This window comes from Myripristis murdjan, chromosome 10 (assembly GCF_902150065.1).
Source record: "Myripristis murdjan chromosome 10, fMyrMur1.1, whole genome shotgun sequence".
Classification (NCBI taxonomy): domain Eukaryota; kingdom Metazoa; phylum Chordata; class Actinopteri; order Holocentriformes; family Holocentridae; genus Myripristis; species Myripristis murdjan.
In genome coordinates this window covers 17,723,240-17,736,762 of record NC_043989.1, presented here as the reverse complement: position 1 = coordinate 17,736,762, position 13,523 = coordinate 17,723,240, and the positions used below count along the sequence as shown (strand labels likewise).

General features: G+C 41.2%; 1 protein-coding gene across 1 annotated transcript; it reads right to left on the bottom strand.

The window, feature by feature from the left end:
- Positions 1-5,932: 5,932 nt before the first annotated feature.
- On the bottom strand, positions 5,933-11,367 carry mchr2b (melanin concentrating hormone receptor 2b). The gene is made up of 2 exons (XM_030062441.1): positions 10,964-11,367; positions 5,933-6,572 (listed from the first exon to the last, which is right to left on the bottom strand). Exons 1-2 carry the CDS (start codon positions 11,365-11,367, stop codon positions 5,933-5,935), a joined length of 1,044 nt encoding a protein of 347 aa, XP_029918301.1.
- Positions 11,368-13,523: the final 2,156 nt, after the last annotated feature.

The window sequence follows — 13,523 nt, the reverse complement described above, 5'->3', positions numbered from 1 at the left end:
CAGCACTCATAACACATATCACTTCACATTTGCTGCAACATTTTGAAAAGCAGGGGGAGTCAAAAGGTGAGTCAGTGGGGCCAAACAATAACGTACCTCCAAACAATTTAATATCACCACGTAACTCGTTCAACTGGCATCTCTGCCACCCAACCACTGGCAATTACAGGGTCACAAAAACATGTAACCATGAATTCCAAGCAGAAAAAAAAAAAAAAAAAAAAAAGTGCAATTTGATGCTGAATAATGCACCAGATATTGGAAAATCACCGGGAGCATGTTTGTTGGGAATCAATAGGTGGTGTGTGCATGAAACGTAGATGGTGACGGCTCACCGGGGTGTGATCCCATTAATGGGAGCCCTGCACGAAGGAAACACTGTGTGCACTCACACTCCAGGCAATACGGAAGCAAGTCACATGCATGAGCTAGCTCTGTGTTGGTGTGCTGTACATCTGCATTACAGGACATCACTCAGTGATTTTATAGCTGTTGTGGTGAAGTAACGCATCACTTAAACATCTTGCCGGCCTCATTTGGTGTTAAGACTTTGAACTGAGTTGAAAGATCATTGAACTATTTGTCTTGGTCATTTTGGTGGTACCGAATAAAATAGCAAGCCAATTTTATTTGTATTGCGCAATTCAGACAGAGAGTCAACTCAAAGAGCTTTACAAAGACACGGAAAAACAATTAGTGATTAATGGAAGTTGGTGGTTAGTTGCTGCGGTGACAATACACGTCACTGGGGTGAGAAATCATGTCACACTAACTTGAGAACTGATGTGTTGTGCTGTGGCACCAATTGGTTCAAAACCCGTGTCTCCATGCTCCACAATCCACCGCGCGCTCGCTCGTCACTGCAAAATCTCTCACTTCAGTGACTCAGCAACTTGCTGCACGTCAATTTATGCAGAAATTAGCCATTGCAGCTCTTTGCAATGGTAGTGATACACAAAAAATGTCCGCCGCTCCGACCATCCTGCTATGAATGGGAAACTCCAATTCAAGCTCTGTGGTGTTAACAGATGGACTTTTCCCAGGGTCGATTGAGGTGATGACTGTTCAGAAATCACCCCTCAGTTTTGTTTAGTGCACCTTTAGAGTCAATAAAGTTTCACTCAGTCAAATTATTAATACCATCCCACTCCTCCCCTCCACCTGTGAAGCACTGGCGCGCTTGTTTCCATACCTGCAATGATCATCAAACTTACATCAGAGCAGAAATGTTGTCAACTGTTGTATTCATTATGATCCCATGGTGGCTGCTCTTACTGTAACGCTGAATAGAGAACAGCTTTTGTCTCGAGTCCTGAGACGTAGCTATAAAGGACTCATTTGATGGATGCTCTGCACAGGGAAACTCCGGGGGATCTGCTTCATTGAGATAGGGAAGAGGAGTCACTGGCTTCAGCGCAGTGCAGTTTATCTGAGGAGAAAATCATGTGATTTATGTATTTGCCCAGATCATAAAAGGACTGCTATCTAACCATAAATTGAATCAGGACCAGAACGTGTGTGAGTGTTTTTGTGCAGAACAGGTGCACTGTGCGCCAGCGAATGTGAAGAGGGAGACGGGGTGATGTGATCGGCTCTTTTACTTTTTTATTATCGACCGTCTACACAAAAGTTAGGATATTTTACATCAAAGGGCTTTGAACAGAAAGGGTAGAGTCACTGTTTTAAAAGGTGGACAAAAGCAAATGTCCATGCTCACTGGAGGGTCAAAAAAAAAAAAAAAATCCAAAATGAACAGGGACACTTTGCTTTTATTTAGTGATCAAAATAGTTTTCATTGAATTTGAAAATGGATTTTTTTTTTGTTGATTGTACTCAGAGAGTGACTTCTGTCAGCTGGCTCGGCCTCAGGTGAAATTGCCTTGCTGCAACACACCGCTTGAATGTCACATCCTTGGTTCGAGTCATAGATGTGTGGTGTGTATTGTAGTCCAAATGTTAGGATCCAGAATTAGGGTTTTGACAGAAAATAATGAGGCATACAAATTAATCTGTGATTTGGCCTCTCAGTTTATGCATGTTGCACTCACTTTTCACTTCAGCGAGAGGATGATTATGTCCTTGTTTGATCCTGTCTCGCACATTGAATCAAACTTGGCACTTCATTAAGAAAATAATCTTCCGAAGGCAGGACTTGTGAGTTGTGTCATGGCCTCCCTCTCTCAAAAACGCTTAAATACTTCAGCTGTGCTCTGTCCTCTCCACTGACTTCATGGCAGACAAAGCAGACATGTGACATGTGGCAGAGACACTGACTCATCACACACCAGTAGCCTTTCCTTAATCATGGGATCTCATGTACTTGTGTTCCTTCAAACTAAAAGTCTCACATTACCGTGAAATATTGACCATATTATTCAACTATAACCGCAGTCTTAAAATCGAATTATAGTGATGATGAGTCCATAAACCCAAAAGATGACTGTGACACTCATAAATATTTCCTGCTTTGACGTTGAAAGGGGATTATCCTTAATTTTAAGGAATCCTCAGTATTCTTACCACAATCACAACATGTGGATCAGCATTTAAAGTGAGTAACGCTCTCCTAAAACTAGAGCCAGGATGAAGGCTAAGGTTACGATCATGTAGATTATTTCCAAGGCCGTATTTTGACACCAAAACAAGCACAGTTGTCTGCTTTCTGCTGTCAACCTCTGGTAGTAAAACTCATTGCTTCCCTCACATGGATTTATATACCACAGTATCAGATAACCTCGATGCAAATGGGCTCCCTGAACTGATGCAATATCATAACCGACAGTTCCGCTTTTCTCGTACCCACAATTTCTTCCACCGCCTGACTTGGCATTGTTCCCCTGCAACACCCTGATACCATCACAGAACCTCAGAGCTTGTAAGAAACGCTGCAAATGGCAAAGTCGAGCATGTTTGTGCGATGCAGAGGGCTGAGGGAAGTCAAGGCTGAAGTTCTGATGTGACTGCCGCATCAAAAAGCTCAAACTCCAACCTGATGTTCTTTGATGCTGTTTAAATGAAATAAACACCCGTGAATTCAATAAAGCGAAAAACATCAGTAGTGGTAAATGAATTCAAATAAGCATTCAGTGGGAAATGTGTAAAGGAGGAGAAAATAGGCCACAGTTGTGAATTAGGTTACCGAACATTAACTGTGCACCCATTCCAGTTACAATATAGATCCAACTGGGGCAGAAATCTGTTTATGGGGGAACGACTGCCAAGGCCCCGCCGAAACTGTCACGTGGCCTCAGGACAAAAGTTCAACTGCCGCCGCTCAAATCTGTGATGCATGAAGGGACCATTCCAGTGATTTTGAATGTTTTCCCCTACATTTTGCATTACAACAAACCATTTTGCAAACCATATGGTACTTAAGAGTCCATAATGTATAATAAAAATCCCTTAATTTTAAAAATGAATTCTTTGTTGAAACAGCAAACTTATAGTTTTCTGCCACTGTGGTGAACAAAGGTGTCACCTACAATAAACCAGTATTAATTCACTCTCGCCAATAAAAGGCCATCAAAACACAACAGTGCTGAAAGTTTCTCAAAGTTCATTGTCATTATCATATTGGAATGAATGGAAACTAATGGCTGGATAAAAGGGAGAGGAGGAAAGAGGAAGAGGAAAATGCTGTTGCAGTTCTAAAATACGTCTGCTTGCTTCAGAAAAAGATTGGCAGAAATGTAAAGTTTAGACATTTTGTAGATATTAGACTAAAATGCAGAATCACCGGTATAATCCGTTAAAGCACAGCAGCTTCTGCGTCTTCCACATTGGCAATAACTGGGAAATGATGGGAGATGGGTGGAAGAATGGGCCCACATAATATTTCTCTAAAATTTTGTGTGTAAACATTTGCATTCTTCTGAGCCCGGATTCTGTGTTCCCTACAGTATTTAGTCACGACACACAATTTTTGAGATAAACTCTTGTTTTATGAACAGTCACTTGGGCATGAACAGTCTTTGGGCAGTGAATACATCGAATCAAAGATATTTTCACACAAAAAGGGAGAGTATTGTGGAACAAAACACTAAGACAGAGTGTCAAAGTAACTAATGCGTACAGTCTTAGTACATGGCACAAGGTAGAACAATATCCAGCTTTGCTTGAATACAAGAAAAGGTCAAAGTGTATGGAACAAATACATATTACATTTAGTGCTACAATGCCATAGTAAGTATATTCAATACTAATTTGTGATGACTTTAGCTTTACACCAGGGCATGTATCACTTTCCTGTACACTGCCTGTACACAAGTTAATATCAGTTGAGTGACATGATAGCGTACTGTCATGCCATTTATAAACACAGCAGGATTTCCTTTTATTCACATCATCTTTGCTGTTTCTTCGAAGTTAATTTATTCATTTTCTGACTTAGTTATGGATGACTGTCACGATTACAAGTCAGTTCGAAATTAACCCAGATGAGCCTTATCTTGAGCAAGACAACAGAAAAACAAACTGTCACAAGTCAATTTCACAAAAATACAACAACGGTGTGACACTGTGACGTTCTGCAGATGGAGCCCACAAAAACACTGTCTAGACTAAAACCACCCCCACCCCCCAAGTGATAAACTTGACAATACTTGTTTTTGCATTGCTGAGTGTTTTTTTTTTTTTTCCTTCTTCTTCTTCTTCTTCTTCTTCTTTTTTTTTTTTTTTTTTTTTTAAAAATAGAACCTCCATTCATTTCCTTCAGAAGCATGCCCACCAGGTGAACTGAGGGTCCTGAGCAGGCAGGGCACCCAGTCACAGTAAAGGTTGAGTCAAACACTGGGTGGGGGGTGCAGTACTATATGACCCTGATTAACTAAAGGTCAAGAGGCATCAGAACTGGACGAGAGACAGAGAGAGAGAGAGAGAGAGACAGAAGGAGAGAGACAGAGAGACAGAGGGAGAGAGAGAGAGAGAAAGAGAGAGAAATGGACAGACATGTCTATGAAGTTTTTGTATCAAATCCATAAATTGTAATAATCACCTCCCTACCACGGGGTAAGAGATTGGCTTAATGACGATTTTAGTTATGTTATTAAGTACAATCAGTAGCTCAAGCTATATCGTTATATTGGCAAAAAAAACCAGCATTTTACAGTAACTTCAGCTATTGATGTATGTTAGTTCTATCACTAAACTAAAATTTCCAGTTGCCACGTTGCTCGCCTCGCATTGTTAGCTGCACATGTAGAACAACCTCATATCATCATCATCAAAAGCAACACAGTTTGTAATGTCTGATCGATCTCCATTGGCTATCTGTGTTGCTGTAAATACACAACCAGCATGTGTGTGAATGTGAAGACAAAGTCACAAGGTCACAATTTGGACAGCTGGAATTACAAGCGAGTGGGACAGCAAACAGCACACAGACACAGCCAACCAGATATGAACTGGATGTCACCAAATCACATTACAGCCAAGCTGGCAAAGTTGGCTAATAAGCCAGCCAGCATTAGATTATTAGGAATCAGAAAAAATGATGAATTGGGCAAGCTTCCTCAGAGCAATTGGTCCATTCCTTCTCCATGGATTTTTCTGTGGGTAAAGTTTCAGTTTCAGTTTCTGTAGGTACCAGCCTGTCTTTATCTGTTCATCCAATGCAGGCAGTGTTCCTGATACTATCTAAATAATTCCTCTTCTCTTTATTCCAAACACGCCGCTGTGCTGTTTTTGTAAATATAAAATGCATCGCCTCCAGAGAGCAAGATTTTCCCCAGGAAAGTCCAGCCCAGTGCAGGATGTCTCGAAGCACAAATGCTGAAGCTCTCATTAAGTCGCCTGAATCCCTACTGTGTTAACAGGTGAAAACAGTGGCACAAAAATTACTTTAAAAACCAGCAAAACCCAAATCACTGAAGCTATTTACTTTTGGGACAGCAGCAAATCATTTACATGTTCAGAAAATACGGCGTGTTTCTGATCAGATGACAGTACAGCGATAGTTGGGGTCGGTAGCAATGCTAGAACCGTCGGCTTTGACCACCGTGGTCTTGGATGACAGATGGGAGCTGTGCGACACATTTCTGCGACACAGACGGTCGCGGTAATTCTGGGCGAAGACGAGCAACATGAGGGGGTTGATGCAGCTGTGGGAGTAGCTGAGGCAGATGCTGATGTTGTAAGCGTAGATAAAGGCAGTTGTTGGGCTGTTATTACTCAGATTGATCACTTGAATTACATGGTAGGGGGACCAGCAGATGAGGAAGAGGGCAATAACCATCAGGACTGTCTTGGTGGCCCTCTTAGCCCAGACGGACTGCTTGCGTTTGACCCGACGGATGGAGCGGAAAACATGGTAGAGGGTGAGGGAGTAAAAGGTGCTGATGATGATGAGGGGGATGATGAAGCCCAGGATGGACTGGTAGAGGGTGTACCAGTACATGTCCTCGGGCCCGTCCAGATACATCATGCATATCTCGAGCTGGTGTTTGCGCACAACCTTGGCATACATCATGACAGGCACGGTGAGGAGGAAGCTGCCCAGCCACACAAGCAGATTGATGATGATGGTCCACTGGATAGTCCTCCTCTCTGAGGTGGGGTGGACGATCGCGATGTACCTGTGTGTGTGAAAATTCATAGAAACACTTTTAAAGACGGGCCACGGTGTGGGTTTGATCATAACACTCAGTGTGCTTTGAGAGGTAATTTTCCTCCTTGACAGGCTGAGAGAATCAAATCAGCAGGGGGAACGTAGAAACCAAGTACCGTCTCACAGATAGTCTCATTTTCTCTCTCAAAACAATATATTACGTGCCCAGTAAGATGATCATGAATTCAGTTAGCAACTAAGTTTGATTTATACAACACAATTATTATGTAGAATATCAGTAGACTATGCAACAAAGTCATCCTGACAAATACAAGATGAAACAGAATGATCGTGCTGCCAGGAATGAATTTGTACACGAGAGAATTTCAGTAGCTCTACTCCCAAACGAAATGTGATTATGAGCATGAAACAGGACAGGATAATATCTAAAATTACTGTATTTGGCAGAACACTAGTTATAAATGATTTTGGATCTCAGCTAAGACTCACGGTTTCAATTACAGTCTACCATTTCAATGCACATCGATGCTATTGGAGTACATTAGAGCATTACAGCAATAGTAAAGTACAATATATTCAGAAGAAGTTCTTAAACTTTTTCATTTGCGAGCCAAAGTGAAATAAAATTGTGTCTTACTCAGGTTCATGAAAGCACATGTAGGCTCACAACTTCTGGATCCAATAACAGGGTTTGAAAAATGCTGCTGTATAACAGTATTGTCTCTATTGTGTTAGTGTGCAGTGTGAGTATATATAGGCATAGGACATATAGGGCTGAGCACATATTCATGCTCATGAAAATGGCTGTAAAGTTTCATAACCCTCTCCCTGACCTGTAAGAACTGCAACCTGAGACATTCCTGGTCTGGTTCCTTAGCAAGAAATTAGATTTGAAATAGATATTTCAGCCTTTTTCCTGGGAAAGTATGGTTGTTTTGTCTTTATTTACGCCATTTTGTATTTCTGTGTCTGTGTGCATTCCTCACTTGCACACAGAGAAAAAACAGATGGTAACATCTTGGTGATTTTCCCCAGGACATCCTGATATACTGCAATCAATTTGCTCTGAATTAAATTTCTGGCACATAAATCAATGGTTTAGCATTCTGTTCACAAACAGGAGATGGACAAGTCAGCTTAGGATGTATGATATACTGCGAGCCTGATGGTTGAATCAGTGAGTGGGAATCAATGTCCAATCTCTGGCATCATGATATGTTGCCTCTGATCAGCAGAGTTAGGTATGGATATAATAAAAAAAAAAAATGCACTGTGACTGTAATATGTGCAAGTGAATCAGTGCATGCTCTGTGGTTGTAATTATTATGGAAAAATATGCGGCAACCCTTTAGTTTTGCAAATAAAAAGTATGATTTGCAAACAAAAAAAGGAACACAAATTGCACCAAACCTGCACTGGACTATAAATGCCTCTGTGGGTTTTCTCACAGGGGCCGTGCTCACTTAAACTTGGATTTGCCAGCACAATCAAAGAAAGGCAGCTTTACCAGCAACAGAGCACAAATGGATTCAGTACACTCTTGTGACAGCCTACACACTCAAATTGTGTTTAGGTTCAGAGCACATACACAAAAACTTCTCTTCAGCATTTGAGAGATACTTGAGTGTTCATAAGGTTTAGCACATGAAAATGTTTACTTCCATATAAACACACTGTGGTGCACTGACCACCCAGAGGCTGAAAATGAGAGTGGAACCTTACATATCTAGACTAAAATGTCTTTCATGGTCCTCAAGTGCATGTTTACACAGTTTTTATACTGCCTACAGGGTTTGGCTCACATTTACAAAACTTCAGGCGAACAAAACTTTCAGAGATGTCATATGGCAGCATGAGACACTGGCACCAGTAGGAATAAAAAATTAGCTGTTTTTTTTTAACCTAACTCAAGCAAAACACGCGACTGCTTTTGAAAATATGGTTAACACGGTGGATTAATGTGGATTAGGTGGTTTCAGTGTCTGCTAATTGATCAGGAAATCACTGTGTCGAGTGTGTTTGAGTTGTAACTATGATGTGGGAATGAGAAAAAAATGAAAGGGGGCCAAGAGTCATCTCCTTTGTACATGCCCTATAATTCCTAGTTTCACTCCTGCAAACACATGGATCAGTTAACAGGATGAGATATAACTGTAGTTTGTGCTATTAAAACAGGGGGAGCACATACGTTTTACCCCGTCTTGGATGTTAGAGGAAAGTGGGCTGGGTGAGAGCAGGTGTATCACTGGGATTATCAAGTGGCAAACTCCCATCACAGATGTACATATTTAATCCACGTTCAACACCCTTCACGCGCCAAGAGCTAAAACCATGACGCATTTTGCAATTTTGCCTAACTTACTTAGCTGAAATGTATAATGGCTTGTTGCCTTTTCCCTGTATTACCTATATTTTACATCATCAACAGTTTTATCTCTTCTGAACTTGAGATTTGAGCTGAAAATCAGTGGCATGCAAGCTTTTGCAGTTGTATTTTACAAAGACAAATTGGTCTTTTTTCTGTTTGTGAGGCAAACAATGTGAGATTGTTTTATTCAGTATGCGCAAATAATGAAGCTTGGGACCAGCGTTCTTTCCATGCTGTAGGCCTAAAGCCATTTTTATGTTTATTCTTAGAGATTTCAAGGATGCAGTAAATAGTTTGAATTACAGAATCGATAAAGGCCAAACTGAGGATTCAAATTTTAAAGATAAAACAATTCAGCAGAATCCGTGACCCCTTTGGCCCATAAGTGTGGATGCAGTTTGTTTTCTTAACTGCTGAGAGGGCTGTTCTTCATCAGCAGTCTCAGCTGTCCCATCAGCCTTGTTGCTGCTGTTGTTGAAATGAGTAGCAAGTTTTTAAATCACTGAACAACACTGGGAACAAAAAATAAGCCAATAACACTTAGTGTAGCTCCAGGGTTATGTAGATCACACCTTGAGGAGGTGCCAGGGGGTCCCCAGAAAAATGGTGAATATTTTAATTTCACTACTATTTCATTGACTAGAAGTTATTACAAACAAAGAATGTATCAGAATGACTATGCTGCTCGTCGGTTTCACGCCCTTCACTGTTAATGTGTCTAATCTACAGGACAGACAGTTCTGGAGTAACTAAATCTTATCAGACCGCAATCCCTGAGGCTACATCTTATCAAGTATGGCTTGGCTGTGTGTGTGTGTTGGGGACGGGCCAGCCTCTGGGACACCAGACCTCACTGCTGAGCCTCCTGAAGGGCCTTGGTCTTAACACAGGAGGCCACCTGATGACCCCAGAGACAGACCTCAGCTCACACACTGAGCCGTGTGACATTTAGACGAGGTGGCTGGCGAACAGGCCTGCCTGTCTCCTGGTCCTGTGGATTTACAACAGCAGCCTGACATCCTCTATAATCACCATTTGTGGGCTAGTACATCATTCTTTGACATTTGAATCGGGCTTCTGTATGAATGTTCACACTGGATTATGGCACAAAGGATTGCAGCATCAAATCCTGCGTATGGGTAAAATCGTCATTTTATCCATGTTGCCAGTGTTATTATTGCATTTTACACTCACAACATGTCAGTAAACACTCCTGTGAAATTCATTAATCTTTAAATGTTTTGGCATCCGAGTATTTTCTACGTTGAGTTTGTCCTATTTACCACCCATTTACAGTGCTATAAAATTACAAATTAGCCTTTTGTTTTAGTGTAAACAAGAAAAATATATGGCAGTCCACTGAACCCCTACATGAATAATCTGTAATAATCTGCTGTATAGGTAAGTATTACTCTTAGATCAAATTTTAGCATGCACAACTTTCACTTTTCTTACTTTTGTTCCTTTTACACGTACTTTTACTTTATAATTTACTTTTATAATTTTCTCTCCCAAAACAAAAGCCACACAACTGGAAGCCTTCACAATTTCTTAGCCGTAGATACGAGATAAATATGCAGCCATCCACTGAATCCCTACATGATTAGTCTTTAATGATCTGCTCTATAGTTAAGTAAGATTCCTCAACTTTTTGGCAACTTTTTGTGCCTTTCATGTACTTTCACTTTTTACTTTAAGGATTTTCCAAAACAAAAGCCATGCAACTGAAACACTTAATTTATTTGCCAAAAATATACTTGTGTAAAAAAAAATACATAAAGTGGAATAGTGGCAAAGATATTTGGTGAAAGTGATCGTTCACAAAATAGACTTTTCTGCCTCGATTCTCCCTCACTGGGAGATTCTGTCTTACTAATGAAAGAAGTGAAGGACATGATTTTCCCCCCAAGTGGAAAAAACACTGCGGTGCTTTTCTCAACAACTTCAACTTCTACAACAGTGATAATAACTGGACAATTTCAAATAGAGGCATCTGGAAAGAAGTGGAGAGGATGGATTCTAGCTCTTACCTGTCAATGCATAAGACAGTAACAACCCCCACTGTGGTGAACTGGTTGCTGACATCCACCACAACAACCGCCTTACACATAAAGTTTCCGAAGACCCACTGTCTGTCTCGCACCAGCTGGTGAATGTTAAAAGGCATCACCAGCAAGAAAAGCATGTCGGCAATCGCCAAGTTCAACACGTAGATGTCTGACACCATTTTCATCTTGCATGTGGCCACCGCATAGATGACCAGCCCGTTGGCTATAACTCCAACTGAGCAGAGGATGCCGTAAATTGACGGGAATATGTGCATGAAAGTTGTTATGTCCATGTGGCTGAAGGGAGTAGCGGTTTCGTTCAGACATGACTGGTCGGTCAAGTTATTTGTTTGACCATTTTTGCAAAATAGATCCGTATCATTCATCTTCGGGGCTTCTCGCAGTCGCGTCGGTGTTGTGTGTATGCGCGCAAAACGCCCAGCCGCGTCCGGTCTCCAAACTTGTGCGGCAAACTCCAGCGCTCTCCAGGACTGTGCGTATCCTTCCCCGGAGGTCCTACCTGCCTGAAGTTATCACACCGAGATTTTAGGACTTAAAACAGGAAGAGGCTTAATCAGATAACATAGCCTATAATAGCAGCGATGTTTCTTGGCACATGTTTATCTGTGGATGAAGAAAGAAATGTGATTTGCGCAGAGCCGCACGCTCCTGCTTTGCGCCTCGCCAGCCAAACATCTGCGTCCAGTTCAGCGAGCAGTGTGAATCCACAAGTTCCCTCCCTTCACAAATCGCTCGCTGTCAGCTCACATCCCATGCAACTAAAATGAAGCCAGGGTGAAACAAATCTATACCAACCAGAAAGTACACCGTGCGGCCATGAAGCTTTGACTTCTTTAATATTTTAAACTAAAGGATGGAGAGTTCATAAGCACTGTGTGATGGAGTCCACTGTGATGCATTTTGAGCAGCTGGAGGACCTGTATCAGACTGTAAATCAGTAACCACAGCCCAGACACACGTTTTATTTATATATAATAAAAAAAAATACACCTTTGGAATACAAAACTTCAAGCAATCAAAGAAGGCATAACTAGACTCTGTCTGTAGTTTTATCTTAAAAGATTTGAGGACATTGTGGAGTGGGCTAATGTGTGAAATAGAGAATATTTAGATTATTTTCACTGCAGAAATACCACTGGGGTAGTTCTCTTACTTTAGCCTACATAAGTTTAGTTTAGTTTTTGTTTGTTTGTTTGTGTTTTTCATATATGTAATTTTTCCAGCAGCAAAACATAGCACCACAGCAGGCCATCAGATTTGTAATTTTCTATCTTTTTCTGCTTTACTGTGTCGCAAAAGCACCACGGTGACATTCTGTGAAAGATCTGATTTTGCCAGAAGCTATGATCACATGTAATTGAAAATAGGCTTTAGAGGATAGGCTATCCAGTGCTGAAATGGCACAGGTGAGAAGGCTCCAGTGGGATTCGATAATAGGTCATCAGGGATAAATGTGGCTCATGCAGGTGTCCCAGCTACCACACCATCTCTGATGGGGGACACTGCAAATAGGCTTACTGCATGTGGTGGTGGTGGTGGTGGGAGAGGAAATTGTGCTCTTGTTTGCCTGTGCCTCTTATTTTGGCAAAAAGTGTCATTAAAATATGCACCGATTAAGATCCCACCTTTCTAAAATGTGATCAACAGTCTTTTTTTTTTTTTTTTTTTACTTTTTCAGGCTGCTCCCCACAAGGTTAATGGTCATGCTTCTCTGGTGCAGTCCAGGTCTATTCTGGAAATGTTCTCCTTCTGCCTCCTTCCACCTCCTGCGCACTCCTCAGTCCTGCCACTGCTTGTCAACCAAAAACTGGTTATAGCACATAAACAACACCAGCATTTTTCAAAGCTTACAGCGGTGCAGAGGATTGTGGTGCGACTTGCCTCAGGTACCTGAAACCCTGGCAGGTAATAGGTCTGTATATATGTGTGAAACCTGTCATGAAAAATCTGTGTGGTTATTAGAAGCGCTGTTAAAGTGGTCATGGGCAAGGCAATTAACCCACAGCTGATTCAATGGAGCATCTCAGTAGTCAGCTGCACAAGAATCCAAATGTGGAGGACAGCTCCTACATACAGTTGTCTCTAAATATGTGTGTGTGTGTGTGTGTGTGTGTGTGTGTGTGTGTGTGTGTGGTATGACTACTCCCTGAGGCCTTTGTTGCAAATGTTTTAGCTTTTTTTATAAAGCATGTGATTTTGGTCAATTTGTCTGTAAATACATTTTAAAAAATCCTGTGTTCCACGAAATGTTCAACTGACATGATAAAATAAGATTACAAAGCCCTGCTTCTGTTTAATAGGACATTAAACTTATTACAGTCTTTATGAAACTTCAGATGTCACATGCACTGTCGCAGAACTACAGTGGCCCCTTCAAAGATTACAATTTTTGTCGGGCACTTTGAATGCAAAATAAGACAAAGATGAGTTGTGTGCTTTCATTGGGTCGGCTTCCGGTGACATTCAATGATGACTATTCCTAAAGATGCTACCCCACTGACCTATAAATCCTGTTTAATGT